Source organism: Bombyx mandarina, chromosome 16, assembly GCF_030267445.1.
Source record: "Bombyx mandarina strain Sakado chromosome 16, ASM3026744v2".
NCBI classification, from domain to species: Eukaryota; Metazoa; Arthropoda; class Insecta; order Lepidoptera; family Bombycidae; genus Bombyx; species Bombyx mandarina.
The window spans coordinates 9474226-9494708 of NC_143222.1; the positions used below are offsets into that span (position 1 = coordinate 9474226).

Sequence of the window (20483 nt, forward strand, 5' to 3'; positions counted from 1 at the left end):
CGGTTTTGCACACAACTCGCACCGCATGCTTGCACTCATAACTAATACGCGCCCGATTATAAAACCGGACACGGCCTTAACGAAAATCATTCTCACTTCACAGTTCTTCTGTGAAGTGTGTAAAGTAATATAAAGAACGCGTTTTATTTTTTATTTAAGTTCAATATTATAAAAAATGGCTGACGTTTTTGAAAGTCTCGAGTTGCTGTTCGATCGTCCAAATGAGCCGCTCATCACACCCAAGGGCGAAAACAATTCTGTGTTTCAACTCACAGAACAATTTTTGGTCAGTTTTTCATCTTGTTTTTTTCTTCCTTAATAAGGCAGTTGCTCATGAACCTTAGTACTTAAGCTTCCACATTTATAAAAATTGTACACCCACCAAACGAGGAAAGTCGAAACGAAACTTAATAAAACAACGCGCGTGTAACTATGAAGTTCGGTAAGCCAGACTTTCCTCTTTCGATGGGCAATATACCTAGTATTTATCAATTTATTATTTCTTCAATATATGCTACGCAGGTAATTGAATACTGTATTGTTTTAGACTGAGGACTACGCCAACAACGGCATCGAATTAAACAACCGTTTCGGTGACGATGCTTCTGAGAAGATACCCCTCAAGAACCTCAGCAAACTCCCAGAATTTAAAATTGCAACTCAACTACCCAAGGACGCTGAATTCTCATTGTTTCTACCTAAACATCAAGAAATGGCAAATGAACTTCTTGGCGTTCTCATGGGTAAGCAATTTATAATTCTGATCGAAACCTAACTAGGACTAGATCAAGGCGTTTTTTGTCATAGATTTAATGCGCCTCACATTTGGTAAAAAAAATCTATACATTTAAACGTTGGTCATTATTACATGAATTCCTCTGAACGCGGTTGATGCGAAAAAATGAAATTACAGGATCAATGCCAAGCATATAAACGCAAAGTACTAGTTTAAATCGTGCTGTTCTTCAAACTTGTCTCAAATCGGGATGGTATACAAATCGATGTTTTCCCAACAGTGTTAAAAAAACATGAAATTGTCGTCACAAATAAATTTCAAATGTCAGCGACCTAACATTTCAGGAATACCCGATATTTCGGTAATATTCTGCCATGATCACGGGTTAATACCGCAAAATCGCGAAAGTTCATAACCATTCGGAATAAATAAAACATCATATATGAAAATAATAAAAATTTAATATTTAAACTATTCATTCATAAATGGTAACAATTTATCCCCGTTTAGATGTACCAGAGAACGAATTACAAGATTTGCTATCGACATGCGCCTTTGCACGAGTAAACCTGAACCCTCAGTTGTTCAACTATTGTTACTCTGTGGCACTGATGCACAGGTAATCTATTTATTTATTTACAAGCTTTATAATTAAGCTCAAAGTGCTTTATATGCGTTGAGGCTAGATAAAATTTTTGAGCCACTTATTTTATACATAGAAACCTACCCTTAGGTTCAGCTTCGATCTGATGAATGACCCGTTAACTTCTAGATCACGAACAAACATTTTTGAGCCGAAAATGTATCTAATAGGCAAACGACTTTTTGGGATTCAATATCAGATATTTTATTAATTTCTTCAACCTGGTATTGATATTAGTATAATCACAAAAACAAAAACACAATTGATAAAATAATGTTTTCTGTTTTAGTTATTGAAATGCATTTACTAACATTTATTATTTATTTTTAATATTAAAAATTAAGTAGATATTCAACAAATACTAACAATAAAATACTTAAGTAGAATAAATTATAAACATAATTATTTTTCTAATTAACGTTTTGCAGACGTGATACCAGAAAAGTCAGAGTTAAGAATTTTGCAGAAGTATTTCCCTCTAAATTCTTGGATTCCCAAGTATTCACTCAAGCTCGTGAAACTGCAGCCGTTATTCCACCAGATGTTCCAGTGAGTTTTCACTTGTCCTTTTTTCCACAGCAATTATCACATTCTTTAATATTGTCTGAACACAACACAGGTTTGTAATTTGGTGTCCATGGTCCTAAACTGTCATTAGAATAGAAATCCATTGGATAAGTACCATCATCTTTCAACCATTTTGTTTTGCCTAAACTCACTGCAAATTCATAAGGTGTTAATAATGGTTTTGGGAATGCTGTACCCCAGTCGATAGACAATCTGGGACAGGCTACCTGAACAAATGCATCCAGTCCAAATAAAGCAAGTTTGCTAGGAAAAATCTCTGATAGCAATATCTTTACATAATGTTTATCAGAGTTTGATAATTGCTTTTCTAAATTTGCTAACACTTTTGTGCTGCCCTGTCTTCCAAGAGTGCCAAGAATAAGGCCAAAATTACTTGCAAACTCCGCAGTCTTCACTTGCTTCTGTCTGTTGGCCTTCATGAGAACATGATCATATTCTTCTTTTGTAAATTTTTTATCATATGGATCATATTTGTAGGCACTTATTGTAGGATTTGCTATCATTATAGATTCTAAATGAAATCTTCCATCTCCTAAATAAACAATTGCATCTGCTTGTAATTTAGGAGCAGTGCACCCAAGTATCTCTCCTGGTGAAAGGGGTTTAGTTTGTGGCACTGTCACCATGTATTCTTCAATACGAAGATTCTTGGCTACAGAATGTAGAGTGGTTACGAATTGAATTGTGCTAACTAATGCTAAATGAGTTTTAGATGGAAAGTTTAGTTTTATCGTTTCTATGAAATGTGACGGATCAATTTTTATATCAACAAATATGTACAGAACCTTAATACTACTAGTTTGATCTATGGGAATTAGGCAAGAGTGTCCATAGTGCACAAGGAGGTCTACACCGAGTGCCACAGCAGTGAAGTCATCTATACAGCAGGCTCCGTATGTCACATCTCCCATTATCACAGTATCGGCTTCGGTGAATGTTTCTATTATGTCACAGAGAGTCGTTGCAAACATAGTTAGACCTGGAATTATTAATTTAGAAACATGAAACCATGAGTATATTTCAATTTTATTTTCATGATCTTGTTCGTCTCATCATGATTCTCAATAGGGACGGGTTTCATTTGTGGTTGAAATTAATTTCCATGTGAAAGTTAAAGTTATTCTAGGGTCGAGAGTGCTTAGGTTATCATCTCATGTAATTATGTTTCCGGTACCCTAAAACTATAGAATATCCTTGCTTGGAACTGTTGAATGCAAACCTTAAATATTTTTTTTGTAAAACCTATTCTGTAAGCCTTTTATGAAAAAGTATGAAATGTACCATACCTTCAGGCATCTGTAGGGCCACGCGTTTTGCCGCTGTAGACCGTATTCTCCATATCGTCTTGTGTATTTCGAAATTATAATTTTCTGGTAAAGCCGCGCAAGCCCTGTTTAGCAGGGGATCATTCAACAAATCATCAGGTATTTTATTTAAAGATCTAACTTTGGGTTTAAAAGTCTTTCTTTGTCCTTCCGGTTTCGCACGTATAACAACTATACCAGGATTATTGGTAAAATCTTCCATAATATTATTTAGATTAGAACATGGTCATTAAAAAATAAAAAAGGTTAATTTTGTTCCATCAAAATATAAACACTGCACGGCACGCGCACTGGCCTACGTGACTTTTGCAAGAGCGCGTACGTTTCAGACTACGCAGCGAATTGTTATTTCCACCTACTTGATCATGCGGTTTTTATTTTTATATTTCGATATGTTCCAAAACTGGGAATGATATGTAATCACTTAGTTTTTAATTAACTTATTATTCTTACATGTAAAAAAAATATTATAGTTTTCGAAAAAAAAATTTATAACGATTATCAATAGGTTTTGAAAAAAAAATATAAAAATAGGAATGGAAGGCAACTTGTTAGGGAATACCTAAGTATCTGTTGTTAATTGAATGTAGTCCTCGTATAGTTAGTAAATTTAAAAATATTATGCCAACCAAAAACCAGTCCTTTTGAACTACCTTCTCCTCTCTTCAATCATACGCATGCCTGCCAGCGCGGCGTGCGCCACAGCGCAGTGCACTCAGCTTTGAAAGTAAAGAAAATTGTGAAGCCTTTCTTTTCAACCTATCCATAATACTCGTAGTAACATGAATCATTTACAGTTAGGTAGATATTACCAATAATTGAGTATGGGTTTGAAAATTAGAAATGATTGAATTCCTATTGATATAAAAAATAATCGAAATTATGACAGCTCTATAGTGATCATGCCAATTACGTTTCATTCGACTACACTATATGAATTAACTGATTAGGACATTGTCCGATGAATATGCAGAGTCTAAATAGAAACACGGAACGTATCTGATTGAGATTTAGAGAAAATTTCAGTATAGCAATTCTTTGAAATCCGCGTTCTATTTTAACGTAGTTGTAAAAAATGAACTATTTCATAAGACGCTATAACAGATTACATTTTTACAGCGCATACCTATTATCATTCCACGAGACTACACTGCGACAGACTTAGAAGAAGAACACCGCCTTGCGTACTGGCGAGAAGATATCGGCATCAACCTGCATCATTATCACTGGCATTTGGTCTACCCGTTTACGGCCAACGATCTTTCAATCGTAGCTAAGGACCGACGTGGGGAGTTGTTCTTCTATATGCACCAGCAAGTGATAGCCCGCTTCAACTGCGAGCGCTTGTGCAATTCATTAAAAAGAGTTAAAAAATTCAGCAACTGGAGGGAGCCAATTCCGGAGGCTTACTTCCCTAAGCTTGACAGTTTGACTTCGTCGCGTGGATGGCCGCCGCGTCAGTCCGGTATGCAATGGCAGGACCTGAATCGTGCCGCCGAAGGTCTATTTGTGACCATTGACGAAATGGAACGCTGGAGAAGAAATGTTGAAGAAGCTATCGCGACTGGTACCGTTAGATTGGTAAATATTCTCTGCATTAGCCTTCCTTATACGCATTTTTTTTTTATTGCTTAGATGGGTGTACGAACTCACAGCCCACCTGATGTTAAATGGTTACTGGAGCCCATATACATCTATAACGTAAATGCGCCACCCACCTTGAGACATAAGTTCTAAGGTCTCAGTGCAGTAACAGTTACAACGGCTGCCCCGCCCTTCAAACCGAAACGCATTACTGCTTCACGGCAGAAATAGGCGGGGTGGTGGTACCTACCCGTGCGGAATCACAAGAGGTCCTACCACCAGTAACTGCATGCACCACTTACTGCATCCCAGGCTCCGGATTTCCGGTCGGAGACGCAATCCTCGTTTGAGTAAAAACACCGATGCATCGCTACATACGAATGCACCGGACGTCATATCCTTTAGGCCACGACGACTTCTTAAAATCATACTCTCTTGAATCATGTTTCGATGCATTAAATATGCAATATGGTATTATTGTAATTCCGGGCACAGTAACACCACGAAGATTCTTCGGTCTACGTAAACTGACTTTATTTCATGATCATCGCGCTTCGGTTTGTTTTCATGGACTTTTTTCCCAACCTATTAAATGAAAGACAAATTAGAAGTTAGCGACCGCCGGAACCTGGCCGCTTAATGCGTTTGTACTCAAAATGGGAACCGAATGAACGTTCTATAATATTCAAACCCTTCTGAAATTGGTTTTTTTTTTTTTCAGTATTAAAGAAGTATTATACCATTGGTACCATGAAGGATTAATACATTTTACATGAATACTTTTTGTTTACAGCCAAACGGGCAGACTCGGCCTCTTGACATCGATACGCTCGGCAACATGTTGGAGTCCAGCGCCCTCTCGCCGAACAGAGAACTGTACGGTTCGATACACAACAACGGGCACAGTTTCACCGCGTACATGCACGACCCGGAACACAGATACCTTGTGAGTAATGCGCCTGTTTTTCATAAAATAGCAACAATAAGCAGCCACTTTAATGAAGACTAGCGGCCCGCTCAGGCTCCGTTAGGGTCTTTAACAAAAATTTCAAGGATATTTCAAATTCAAATTCAAAATTCAAATTCAAAATCATTTATTTCAACTTAGATGTCAGTATGACACACTTGTTGAATGTCAAAATACAAATAACAATGTTAACTCTACCACCGGTTCCAAAAAAAGCCACAGTCCTGAGAAGAACCGGCGAAACAAACTCAGCGGGCTTTTTTTTTCTTTTTGTTTTTTCTCAAATATTTTCTTTTTTTTAAATAAATAGAAATATTCACAATAAAAGAAAAAACAAGTCTAAAAAAATAATAATAATAATGAAAAATGAAAAGGCCAGGAGCGAGCGCCTCATTCCCACGTAGTGCCATCTAGTAAATAATCCTTAACTTTATAATATGCCTTGTTGCACAAACGTTCCTTAACAGTTTTCTTAAATCTATGAACAGGTAGTAGTTGAACGAGAATGTAGATTTGACGTTGTTTTATTTTATTTTTTAAATAAAAGAACACTTATTGCGCCATAACTATAATATTTAAACATATGCTGCCGCGACACTTTTTGTAAATAATAATGTGTTCTACAAAGTCGTAGGGGGACACGCGATGTAAATAATATTTTAGGTATTTTTTTACACCTTTGGTTACATTTTTAGAGTTTTAGTAAGGATCCCTAATTATTTTCAAAAAGATTATAGTCTGTCACTCGGGAATAGTGTAGCTTCCAAATAGTGAAAGAATTTTTCAAATCGGTTCAGTAGTTTCGGAGCCTATTAAATACAAACAAACAAATCTTTCCTCTTTATAATATTAGTATATCGATAAATGTATATATTTTGAAGTAATTTGAAACGTTATTGACCGGGTCTCGAATATATGTGAATACGGTCGCCTACTTTGAAACATGTGAGGTAAAAGTCGAAATTGCATTGGAAAACAGAACTCATAAGCTTATTGCAATAATTCAGTTACTTTATACATTGAATTGCTTGGAAAACAATATTTTCGTTTACTAAATATTATTATTCCTTTTATTATACGATTAATTCAAATGACATATTATTATGCAATTTTTAAATACAGTAAAAGCTCCTTATTCGCTCCCTTCATTCGTTTTCACACCTTGCAATGCTCGCAATGCATTACGGAACAGCCGAAGTGCGGTAGCTTAAGGCGTGTTTTTAAAATCTTTCCACTTGCTATTGTGGCGCCATCTTAATCGGCTCCCTTTCAGCGAATACTTTTTAATATACTGAGATAATACTCCTTAGTTCTACCCTCCATACTCTCAGGTAGGTACCTACAAGTCCACGCCACAGTATGTTGAACTTTTTCATCATTAAAACACTTTTAATGTCCATAAGTTAGGTAAATCAGTAATTCTCTTAGGACACCACACAGGGTATCCCTTCGCTTGACCTGCTGGACGAAAAACGCTACAGATATCTCTTTTTACAGGAACAATTTGGGGTTATCGCTGATGAGGCCACAACGATGCGCGATCCATTCTTCTACCGCTGGCACGCCTACATCGATGACGTTTTCCAGAGGCACAAGGAATCTGCCTACGTGCGTCCTTACACTCGATCTGAGGTGATTTTCTTTAAATGTTTTTTATTAATGGTTTAGTTGATAAATTTTTCTTAAATGTTCTAATCTTAAATTAAATTAATTTTTGATAAATATTTCTAAATGCGTTTGACGACATACATATATTTGGGGTGGTAACCATTGCTCATGGATTTTGGCAATGCCAAACCCCTGCCGCTGAACTTTTCAGCTAAAGAAACATTATAAAGCAAAGTCAATTCCAGAGCCGAATGTTTCTTGGTAAAAAAATATATCCGAAAACGCACTATCGACGATCGCGGTGTTTCTAATTTGTTTGAAATGAACCCTAGTTGCGCATTTCGTAATGCCAAGAAGGAAATGTTCTTGTGTAACATAAATTATTCATACCGGTTTTAAGGGCAATTTGGCTCTGGTACACCCAGTGGACTGCGAAAGTCCTATTTCTGCCGTGAAGCAGTAATGCGTATCGCTTTGAAGGGTGGGGCAGCCGTTGTAACTATACTTGAGACCTTAGAACTTATATCTCAAGGTGGGTGGCGCATTTACGTCGTAAATGTCTATGGGTTCCAGTAACCACTTAACACCAGGTGGACTGTGAGCTCGTCCACCCATCTAAGCAATAAAAAAAGGGGAAAAAAAGTCCTAAGTCGTCTTCCAAGAAAAACCTTGCCTCGCCTTACCGTAGCTCGAGAACCCGGGCGTGCAAGTGAGGTCCGTGTCGGTGGAGACGGCCGGCGGACAACCGAACACGCTGAACACGTACTGGATGCTCAGCGACGTGAACTTGTCGCGCGGACTCGACTTCTCCGACAACGGGCCCGTGTACGCTCGCTTCACTCACCTCAACTACAGGCATTTCAGCTACAGGTGAGTTAGCGACCCGCCCTCGTGCTACATTCGTATCACATTCAATTAACAACTTTAAAACTTTGAATTAGAAAGTTGATAATCTTAAAACGAGTATTCATAAACACGAGTTTACGGTTTATATTTCAACTAGTGGTCCCACGGTAGTCGAAATTCGACTGTAATTAATTGAAATTATAAGTTTGTACACTATTATGATTCTATTGTCAAAGAATTATTATACTTCTTTAATCACAGATTTCGGCAAGACTACACTTTAGGTAAATAAATAAACACAAACAATATTTAATTTATTCTCAATTTGACCACAGACGTCAAGAATAAAAGTTTGACAATAATAAATAGTATGCATGCGTGTGTGCGTCAAATACATGTAGTGTGTGTAATGTTTTTTTTATTGTTTTAATGTATTTGTTAGGCATAATTTAAAAAAATATTAACATTCTACACTCCTTCTTTATATTCTCTATAAGCGTGGGAAATTTCATACTCCTCCGTCCGCGCAATTTTCGTAAAAAGGGATACAAAGTTTTTCCTTCACGTATTAATATATAGATTTAATCAGTCATAAAGACATACTTATAGATAAATTCGATTTAGATTTTAAGGTGATAATATCTTGTTAGTGACATTTCTTGGGCGATACTTATTATTATTGGTGGTGGTGATGAAGCGAAAATATGAAAGAGCGTATGTGAAAATATGAAACTCCTGTATTTTTACTTTTCTTGGTTTATTAAAACGGTTAATAAAGTTGGCATTTATAAGGCATTTTTTACTACAGACGTTGGCAGGATTTGGCAGGTTTTCAACTAAAGTAAGGCAGGATCTATAGTTTAGAGATGGTCACACTGCGAAGGGCTCAGCGAGTAAATTAAGCCACGGATACAGTCCACTGAGTTTCTCACCGGATCTTCTCAGTGGGTCGCGTTTCCGATCCGGTGGTAGATTCTGCGAAGCACGGCTCTTGCTAGGGTTCGTGTTAGTAACATCGTCAGGTTTGAGTCCCATGAGCTCACCTACTAGCCCGGTGATGCTGATTAGTTCTCTCTAGACCATCAACTTAGGAAAATAAACTATAGATTTGTGCGGACTTACAAGACGTCCTACCACCAGTAAAAAACCATTTTTTACCACCAATCTCTTTCAGAATAAACGTGAACAACACCGGTAGCAGCCGTCGCACCACAGTGCGTATCTTCATCACTCCGAAGTTCGACGAGCGCAATGTCCCCTGGATATTCTCCGACCAACGCAAGATGTGTATTGAAATGGACAGATTCGTCACTGTCCGTGAGTATTCAAGTACTTCTTGTAATGCCTCCTATGTTAGCGGAGGTCGATAGAAACAGTGTTGTTTTGCGTCAAATTCCAATACATTCCCGGATGTCCCTCGACCACGGTTTCCTTAACAGTTCAGGACGTCCCCGGTCGCCCCGCACCTTCCACATTAAGCTGCTTTCAGACTACGCCATAATATAATAGCATCACTACTTAGTATAAAACAAAGTCGCTTTCTCTGTCCCTATCTCTGTCTGTCCCTATGTAAGCTTAAATCTTTAAAACTACGCAACGAATTTTAATGCGGTTTTTTTTAATAGATAGAGTGGTTGAAGAGGAAGGTTTATATGTATAATAACATCCATTAAATAGTGGAGAAATCAATAATAAATTACAGTTTCCGAAGCGAAGCGAGGGCGGGTCGCTAGTATAGTATATAGCTTATAGCACAACAATATCGCGCACCATACATTGTTATGGACACGTTCACACTGTACTGTACTTTAAATTATATACGCTGCTATACTATATGGCACTATAGTATAGCGTAGTCTGAAAGCAGCTTTACACTGCAATTGCCATCGCTACGCTACCCAACCAGTCCAGTCGTGCGACCACACATTAACACGTTTTCAATTTTTTTCTGTAGTAAGATCAAGCCAGGGCCAACCGACTCCACGGTAGAACGTAATAAAAAATAAAACTGGAGAATTATCTCTGATTTTATATTTCACAAAATAGCGGTCCTAGCTGCAGTATAAATTATGGACATTGGAAAAAGATTTTTTTTTTTTGCAATACTGAAAATCACTGAAAATAGTAAGAAACGACTAGCTTTACGAAGCCAATGGTTTTTTTATTTATTTGGTATCTACGATATAATCCTTCCCGGCCACTTTAAATTTATCAGACTAATGACTGCTTAAAGCTCTATCGGTTATGAATAACACTCAATGACAGGCTTCTGGTAACCAGCTTATAAAACTTTAATGACTTATCCTGAACCGGAAGAACCGGAAACAAAAAACCTTCGATTTGCTTAAAATAACTAACATAGGTTTATAACCTCGTTAAGCTTTTATTTATTAAATAGGACCGCTAATAAATAATAAAAAACAAATTGAAATAACCGTGCCTATTTATCATTCACTATCATTTTGTATTAATCAAAATTAATACAACATTTCATATATCATTTTGGTGTCAATAGTGACGTTATTATCAGTAAACATTACAAGATTATAGATTATACTGTCTGAGATTACATTGGGGTTTCCTGAGGGCAAATTTACACAAGAATTTATCAAAAACGTGCACGCGACAATACTATCAGATCAGGAAATAATACTCTTGTCTCATATTGGCTATCGTCATAGCTAATCTTCTTGATTTGTGTAATTTTAAAATCGCGTGAATAGTCGAAGGCGATAATTATAGGTGTGATTAAATAATATCGATTACTCATACTCGATAAGTCTGGTGTAAACATATACAAAGTTTGATCCATCGGTTCCGTAGAGATTCAATATCAAATTTTACAGCTGCGAATCAACCGCTCCCGACACTTTCTATTGTATATATTATTTATTATATATGTACATATCTTATATTTATATTATATTATATTTTGAACTCTTCAGGCAAAAATGTTATGTATTCCCAGATAATTGGATTGTAAAATCCATTATTTGCCACTTAAGGTACAATTACCTAACAGCCTACCTAAAGCAATCGAGTTCTTATTCGGCTCCCTTAGATAACTAACGTCTTTCAAATAACTATATTTTACCGAATGTAGATATTGTACCTACAAGTAACCCTCTTATAACACGGAATTTTACAACACGATAAACAGATTTTTATTTAAGATTATTTAGAAAATTGTATTGCGCTGTAATCACAATATATGGCAATAACCGAAATTTTACTTCTTTTTATTGCTTAGGTGTGTGGACGAGCTCACAGCCCACCTGGTTTTAAGTGGTTACTGGAGCCCGTAGACATCTAGAACGTAAATGCGCCACCCGCCTTAAGGTATAAGTTCTAAGGTCTCAGTATAGTTACAACGGCTACCCCACCCCTCAAACCAAAACGCATTACTTCTTCACGGCAGAAATAGACAGGATGGTGGTACCTACCCGTGCGGACTCACAAGAGGTTCTACCACCAGTAAATGTTGTATGAGGTTCACCTGTGTATATCGTACAAATATACAAATTCATGAATAATCTTGAACCTAATAACGAACTTATTTTATTGCAGTGAACGCCGGAGAGAATAATATTGTCCGTCAGTCGACGGAGTCTTCCATAACTATTCCATTTGAACAGACATTCCGCGACTTATCCGCTCAGGGCAATGATCCTCGACGCGACGACCTCGCTACCTTCAATTACTGCGGCTGCGGCTGGCCCCAGCACATGCTCGTGCCCAAGGGCACTGAAGCCGGCATGCCCTTCCAACTGTTCGTTATGTTATCCAACTATGATTTAGACCGGGTAAGTTGTCCATTGAATTATTTAAAACTACCGGCTAGTTCTGGCTCCGCACGGGTCTTTAAACAAAAATTTCAACGATATTTGACTACTTTTATTTTTTAAATAAAATAACACTTATTGCGGCATAACTATAATAGTTAGACATATGCTGTCGCGACACTTTTTGTAAGCAATAATGTATTCTACAAAGTCGTAGTACATTATTTTATTCTATCATCAATAGTTTTCGCAGGGCACGCGATATAAAGAATATTTTAGGTAATTTTTTTACACCTTGGGTTACATTATTGGAGTTTTAGTAAGAATCCTTAAATTAAAAAAAAAAAGGTTATAGCCTATGTCACTCGTGAATAGTGTAGCTTCCAAGCAGTGAAATAATTTTTCAAATCGGTTCAGTGGTTCCGAAGCCTATTCAATACAAACAAACAAACAAATTTTTCCTCTTTATAATATTAGTATAGAGTATAGAAGTACAGATGATCATAGTCCTTTTATCATCGCACCAACTTTCATCCGAGAATAGGACATCGCCAGTTTATAGTTTTTGCTACGAACGAAGCTCAAGAGTGAGCTCAGTCACGGTGTTTCCCAAAAGATATTATCGTCGACTCTTAACAAAAAGATTTTCAATGAATTACGGTTGAAAAATCTCGCTGGTGTACAAAAGTTACAATGTATCAAACGAAATTAATTGTCCACTTAAAAATGATAATTTATTGCTTTAATATGTAAACTACTTAAAATTTTTGTATCAGAATTTTTCCTTTAACGTAGTGAAATATATTTTCTTTCTATATATAGATCGATCAAGATGACGGAAAACAGCTCACTTGTGTGGAAGCGTCGAGCTTCTGTGGATTAAAGGATAAGAAATACCCTGATAGGCGCGCTATGGGATTCCCGTTCGATCGACCCTCGAGCAGCGCCACCAGCCTCCAGGACTTCATTTTACCAAACATGGGCTTGCAGGACATCACTATTCAATTGCAAAACGTCACCGAACCTAACCCACGGAACCCTCCCATGTCAGTTTAAAATGTCGCAAAATTAAAATGAAATACGCGTCTTAAACCACAAATTCGATTTTTTATTTAAGTGTAGCATTTAAAAAACCAAAAGGCTGATGTATTCATCTTAGAATATTTTAATGTTAAATGTACATAATTTAGTTAGTTAACCTACTTAAGTGACCCGTTTTATGTTAATATCTAAATAAAAAAAGCATATCCATATTCATTGTTTTATTACAAAACTGTAGCATCACGGTATCCTCCAGCCCGGTCATCAGCATCATCAAACAAAAAACTTGCATTCTTCTCCATTATCAGCAGTCTTCATTTTTTGCATGCAGCTACCTGTGAAGTCACTTGGTTGAATGTAAATAAACAATTTTTATTTTTTTATTCGAGACTGCATCAGTGAATCAGGCCTATCATTCTGTATCATATGGTTTTCAAACAAAACACATAATCGGCTCGTGTTTACTTTCATCATTTTAATAAAAAACAAATCTAATTCAATTTAATCTTTCAAACTGATAGTAGTTTTGTGTGGAATGTTATTATTATAGCTATGGAACTTGCATATATATACTTTGTTCTCAGAGCAGTTAAAGAAGTTATAACTACACTATAGTCACAATTCTAATTAAATTTCTTTTGTTCTGTGCAAATTACATTAAAAACTTAGATTTAATGTTTATTGTTGGGCTAATTTTAATCTATGCTTACCCTGTTACAACCATTAGTAGAATATTCTGCCTCTCAGGAACTGCATTGGTCCTGTAAATTAATTTATCATTAAACACTTTCAATGCAATTTTTTTACTAGGCAAAAAAAACAATATTATCAGGCCTATCATTAACAATCATGTGTTGTATCATACTTAACACATTTTGGCTCGTGTAGTTTTCTCATCATTGAATACCACCTATTTAATATGATTAACTGACTGACTTAATTTCAGTGAAAAAAGCAATTATTCACTTTCATTAATTAGTTTGAAAATTATTATTCTTATTCAAACATATGGTTATTAAGTTTTATGTTAAGATCACTTATCCAAACATATTTATGTAACCATCAACTTACCATGAAGTTTACCAAAGTGACTTCAGCTATTCCTGAAAAGAAAAGAATAAAATTAATACAGTGTTATAGTAATTAGTTGTCCAGTTTTTTATATTCTTAATAAAAAATCAGTCCTATCATTTAGAATCATGTAGTTATCATAACAACACATTTCGGCTCGTGTGGTTTTTCATCATAGATAAGAATTTGGAGGTATCCTTTATCGAGTGATCGTTTGTAGTTTCCTCAAATAACTTCCTGGTGAGAAATTTACCTGAACAAATAATCTTATCTTATCGATAAGCTGTACTCAATATAAACATTTATTTAATATATTCTGGTTAATGTTAAAAGTTAAGAGTTGGACAGAACGTGTGCAGCACGTGGTCGACTTATGAAATTAAGGTTCAGTACAGAGCACTCAATTAGCGATTATAATTAATTTTTGCATTTATTAAATATTAAAAGTCTTACTCAAAATTCACGGTGGTAAAAAACTATAGAAAATCCATAATAAACCAATTGAGGTTCGAACCATGCCGATCACTTTCAATTTTAATTAAAAGAATTGACGGATTGACGAGGACCAAAGACTAACTAACGGTCGTGTCGTACAAATTGTTTCAGATAGAGATGATGATTTCAGATCGATTTTCAAAATTTCGATTTTGGACCAAAATAATTTTATTATTCATTCGAAACTAACCAATGAAATGGACCATAAAAATACTTTGTGTTCAATTCAAGTGCAAATATAAAATAATTTGTGATTAATTGATTTACTGAGTGCACCCAAACACATGATAAAAATTGCAATATTCACAAATTATCTCGACAGAGCCTCACATCTTAAATTATCATTCATCACCTTATCTCGCATTTAAAGAAATAAAAGAAAGCTTTTGTATGAATTTTTATTTTTTCTGTGAGCAGTGTTAAGGTAGCAGATATTGCTTCATTTGCGGTCCGAGTATATCGATTTGAGAGAAATACATCTTCACGGCATCGATTTTTTAAGCCGATTCATCAGACTTCTATTCAAAGATCGATATTTTTCGGAAATACTTCATTTTATTACAGCTTAAGGCAGATTTACATTGAGTCAGTGCGCTGCTGAGTCAGTGGTGACCTGGCACTGCCATCGTATAAATTGATTCAAGTCAGCACAGTACTGTCGCGTCAGTACTGACATCAATATTCCCGCTTCATATTTTTCCATAGACCTATATAGTAGGGACACGACATAAATTGTTCTATACGTACAATTGCTTATATAAATAGCACCCATTTTGAAGGCACACACATAAACATATATCTATCTCGTTCTTACTCAACACTTTAACTCGCAGGAAAACAATATAACAGTATTTCAGTGCGTACATAAAATGAAACATGAATATACGTAAATGTCTCCGTCTCCGTCTAATGAGGCCGAAAATCCGCCATGTTTAGCGCGCCAAATGTCATTGTCACGTCAGTTCGGCCGTCTGTTTTGGGTTGTACATTATTTATTGACTTTGATATCGATTTAATATGATTGCTTATATAATTTATTTTATTTTATCATGCTTAAAACATACAAAAATAATAATTAAAACATATTTTATAGGATCTCAAGAAAGTCGTCGGAACTATTTAAATAAAATAGTTTTATAACACTATTGTCAACTCGTTAAATATTTAATAATTAAGTGATTTTAGAGAGGAAGTCACAAGGAATCACGTTTGTAATTTTATTAACGAATAAATGTTCTGTGGGTGTTTTTTTTTATCAGGCGGTCCCTTGATAAGTTTAAAATTTGAATCACTCTCAAGTGAGAGTGATTCAAATGGTGCGGCGTACCTTCCTTGAGGTGCGCTGCGGTAGTGTGTTACGGACTTTAGAGTCAGCAAAACAATTAAAATAGATTGTAATAGTCTAAGAAAAACACGTACTCAAAATACGATAACATTCAGCATGCTAGAAATGGGCAGGTGGCACTGCACTACGCCATATCTTTATGTTTTGCGGCAAACGACAACTTCATAAAATCAGTGTAGCAAATTTTAAAAATCGTCATATCGTTTACTTGGCATATTTGAAGCACGAACTCGTCTTAGATTTCACATAATATCTAAATCACATCATCTTTGCACATAACAATATACTTACTTCCTATTAAAGTATAAATTCTACAAATACATTCACTCAACAATATTTAAAATAAAATGAGCCAAGAACGTTTATCGATAAAACCTACTAACATTAAAATCTTCTGGGCAGCACTAAAACCGCCATGTTTTGTGGCCAGATGACGTCACAGTGGCACGAATTTTTTGTTGACGTTTCATTTCCATAGGTTTCCTACTTCAGTGTATTTTTCGGCGTAAGTCCGCTCCCCCCGCCACCCACGCCAGCGCAACTGACGGCGTGTAAATGCCGAAGTTAAGTTAGTTAAGTCAGTCGCTGCCGCCTTGTTGTACGGAGACCGCGCTGCGTTGCACTACATTTTTTATTGCTTAGATGGCTGGACGAGCTCACAGCCCACCTGATGTTAAGTGGTTACTGGAGCCCATAGACATCTACAACGTAAATGCGCCACCCACCTTGAGATATAAGTTCTAAAGTCTCAGTATAATTACAACGGCTGCTCCACCCTTCAAACCGAACCCCGCCTATTTCTGCTGTGAAGCAGAAGCGGGTGGTAGCACCTACCCGTGTGGACTCACAAAACGTCATACCACCAGTAAACCACACCACAAAATGACACGAAGAACTTAAAGATTATTCAACTATACCGCGATAATGAATGCCTGTGGGATAATAAATCACAAAATTATATAAATAAAGAAATGCGTGCAACAGCAGTACAGAATAATAATAATATTAAAGTGACTAAGATTTCGAAACGACATTCCAGAACCCAAAATTGTCAGTGTAATTTCGAATTTCACTTTGGCTGGCAAGGTGTCTCTTATAAATGTGTCTTGACACTGAACAGAGTTTGATAATAACGTAAGCAAATCATTAAAGTCTTTTGACGCCATTCTCAAAGCCAGTTTGTATTCCCCAGGATCTTCAATTCTCAACTGGGTTAACAACAGAGCTGAGCCTCCAATTTGATCTCTGTCATCTATCTATTTTCTTACCCAAATTCCCTTCTTGTTAGATATATCTTCTTCTAACATACCAGTTACTTTTCATCCATTACATTTTCTCAACAAATTATGAACTCTGATTTTTTGCTGTTTTTGAGAATTCATTTATCCGCACTGACTTTACAAATAAAACGTGTATACACCATAAGAAATATCCTCGCGTATAAATCGTATGAGCCAGTTTTCAGCGCCAGCACTGGCGACAGCTACTGACCCTGTGCAAATGTGCAATTACTTTTGGACTGTGGTGTTCGAAATTATGTCACTTGTAGCGAACTTCGATATGAACTTTTGAATACCATGTGTTCGCTTGTGACGAAGGGCTCGACGAGTAAATTAACCCACAAACACAGCCCACTGAGTTTCTTGCCGGATCTTCTCAGTGGGTCGCGTTTCCGATCCGGTGGTACCTAGATTCTGCGTAGCACGGCTCTTGCTAGGGTTCGTTTTAACAACGTCGTCAGGTTTGAGCCCCGTGAGCTCACCTACTAGTTAAGGTTACGCTGAAATAGCCTCTCAAGGCTATCAGATTAGGTAGGAAAAAATAATGGAATGTGAATATTAGTACTTTGTTATAATGTAAAGTTTTAGATATGAGCTTATCACTTAATAGAATAAATAGTACTACGAAATAATTAGGAACTAAGTGCTTTAGATAGATAAATGTAATTGTGAAAATCTGAAATATTTTATTAGTGTACTTGAAGTCTGCTAAAATGATAGTTATTGAAAATCTGAGGTCTCTAAATTATTGAAGACCATTAAAACTTTTTAATTCAAATAAATATTTCGGCTTATTGAGTTATTTGACTTTTAACCTCATAACTCAAAAGTATACTTAATGTTAACATTCGATGCTTCGAAAATATGTATACATTTGTACTCGATACACTGCAACTTCGATGTGTGCATTATGTTTTGAGAGTTTTGTTTCTATTACATATTCGCTAGTAGCCTAAGGGGCTATTCCAGCTACACGCGGACGGGTAGGTGAGCTCACGGGCTCAACCTGAGAGAATTTGCTGACACTAGCCCTAGCAAGAGCAGCAGTTACATAACTAGTTTATACGTATTATCTACGAAGAGCAGTGCTTCGCAGAACCTACTACCGGATCGGAATCGCGACCCAGTGAGAAGATGCGGCGAGAAACTCAGTGGGCTGTGTGATATTTATCATCCCTCCTGCATCATGAGCATCCCTCGACCTCACCTCAAACGAACATTAAAATGCAAGATCGGTAATTTCTGAGACAAATATCCGCAGATTGCGCACAACATATGTTAAAGGCGAATTTACATTACGAAATTAGTGGCATGAAATTAATTTCATGACATTAGTTTTACCAACAGTTTCACGTGTAATTTAATATTTTCGTAATGCATGCATTAATTTCATGGATGCAAATAAGTTTCGTGCCCTGCGCGATTTTTTTGGTGAAATTAGTGTCATGCAACTAATTTCATAGTGTAGACGCGACGTGAAACTAATGTCGCGAAGGGTACTGCGCTGTGTCACTGTGGACGTGTGTATTTTCAGTTCGCGCGCGCTTCGAGCGTTGAAAATGGCAAATCAACGATGGAGTACAGATAAAAATATAGATTTCAATAATGAATATCAGCGACAAGGGCGACAAGGACCCGAAACACCTACAGTGAAAAATCTAAATTATTTTCACTCATTCGAAAATAGTTTTTATAGCTTTCAGGATCTTCATCTGCTAATTCAGAGACTAACTTCATTGCACCTAAATGTCTTCTTGTTAACCATCCTCGAATCTACCAAGGTCTTTTTCTTTCTTGATAGTCTTAAGTTTATAGGTATATAAGCATTTCTTTAGCTACATGGAATATAACAAAATATAGCTTTGTTGCTGATGGCGCCACGGCTACTGCGATACTGTGGATTTCGCGACACTTAATTTTTTTACGAAATTACTTTCGCATATATGGAAATTACTTTCGTGAAACTGAGTTCAACATGCATGACACTAATTTCGTAATGTAAACTCCGCATTAAACAATAACTTTGTTAATTACACATTAAGGATAAATTTTTTTTGTTATAGGAAAAAATCGCCGGATCTCCACCCGCACGGCGGGCGGGTATGTGGGAGTTGAACCTCACTAAAAACTCCTGCCGCTCACAGCCGGCGCCCTACTCCGGACCGGACCGGAGCCCAGTCGGAGCTATTGAGACGGCAGGACAGGGTTTACGCAGAGCATATTACATCTATCCCGCCACATTAAGAATCATACGTAATGTTAGAGCAGAATTAAATGCAATATGAAACATAATTTATATCCACTTTAAAATGCTTTACATGAATATAGACTATAGAATCTCTTACAGGAAAGAAGACAGATCTTCATAATACTTACAATAAATATTATTAGTGTTATTGCGTCGAGTACGTGACAGTGGCAACAGACTTTTGAGAATCATATCGAGCAAGATCGAGGGACTGCTGATCAATAGCCTTTGCAGTAGGCACTTGGAAGGAGAAAAAAAAAAAAAAAATGTAATGGTATAAAATGTATATAATGATAGTTAAGTATGTGTTAGATTTTTTAAGTTACTAACATAGATATAAGTAATTACTACTAACAAACTGATATGGTTTTAAAAAAAAAAAAACTGAAATAAAGTATTAATAATAATAAAGGCACGTGTGGAATAAAATTACAAGTGCTTATAAAAACATTTGTAAAGCTAGATTACATCGTGTTGGACTATCTTAAAATGCAATAGGTACCGTCCATTGTAGAATAATAAAAATTAAAATAATCAAGAAAAGCTTTAAAGCGATCATCTCATTCCCACATCGCAAATCGCACAATAGACGTGGGTTAGAAGTTGGGCGTTGTCCATCTGACAAAACGGATTGCCTAACCTAGAAATATCGAGAGCGTTAAAGGCTTACATTCAAATTATTTTTTCTTTCTACGAGGCATCACTTAAATAGCGAATCAAATTATTTCATAAATTTTAACACCTTCCGTCTAGAAAAAATCCTGAGTTACACTAATAGTGATCTATTTACCAATCGTAAATTTTGCTAAACATTATTATTCCTCAGTAGTTTTTAAATCTATGGTACAATACGGATAGTTCAATTGTAGGAACTATGTTTCATTTAAGCAGTCCTATCCATCAAACCAAAACACTTTACTGGTG

At 36.2% G+C, this 20483-nt stretch overlaps 2 protein-coding genes and 1 long non-coding RNA gene across 3 annotated transcripts; 1 reads left to right on the forward strand and 2 right to left on the reverse strand.

The window, feature by feature from the left end:
- Positions 1–25: 25 nt before the first annotated feature.
- Positions 26–13332, forward strand: PPO2 (phenoloxidase subunit 2). The gene is made up of 11 exons (XM_028180711.2): positions 26–286; positions 548–743; positions 1247–1355; positions 1808–1928; positions 4412–4873; positions 5670–5822; positions 7341–7475; positions 8140–8321; positions 9472–9614; positions 11865–12100; positions 12902–13332. The coding sequence occupies exons 1-11, from the start codon at positions 176–178 to the stop codon at positions 13133–13135; spliced, it is 2082 nt and encodes a 693-aa protein (XP_028036512.2). The 5' UTR covers positions 26–175; the 3' UTR covers positions 13136–13332.
- Dph1 (diphthamide biosynthesis 1) lies at positions 1178–3626 on the reverse strand. The gene is made up of 2 exons (XM_028180712.2): positions 3254–3626; positions 1178–2946 (listed from the first exon to the last, which is right to left on the reverse strand). Exons 1-2 carry the CDS (start codon positions 3492–3494, stop codon positions 1937–1939), a joined length of 1251 nt encoding a protein of 416 aa, XP_028036513.2. The 5' UTR covers positions 3495–3626; the 3' UTR covers positions 1178–1936.
- On the reverse strand, positions 13327–14791 carry LOC114247697 (uncharacterized). The gene is made up of 4 exons (XR_003624900.2): positions 14645–14791; positions 14192–14223; positions 13831–13881; positions 13327–13455 (listed from the first exon to the last, which is right to left on the reverse strand). It is a non-coding gene; the product is annotated as an uncharacterized LOC114247697 (long non-coding RNA).
- Between the last annotated feature and the right edge of the window lie 5692 nt (positions 14792–20483).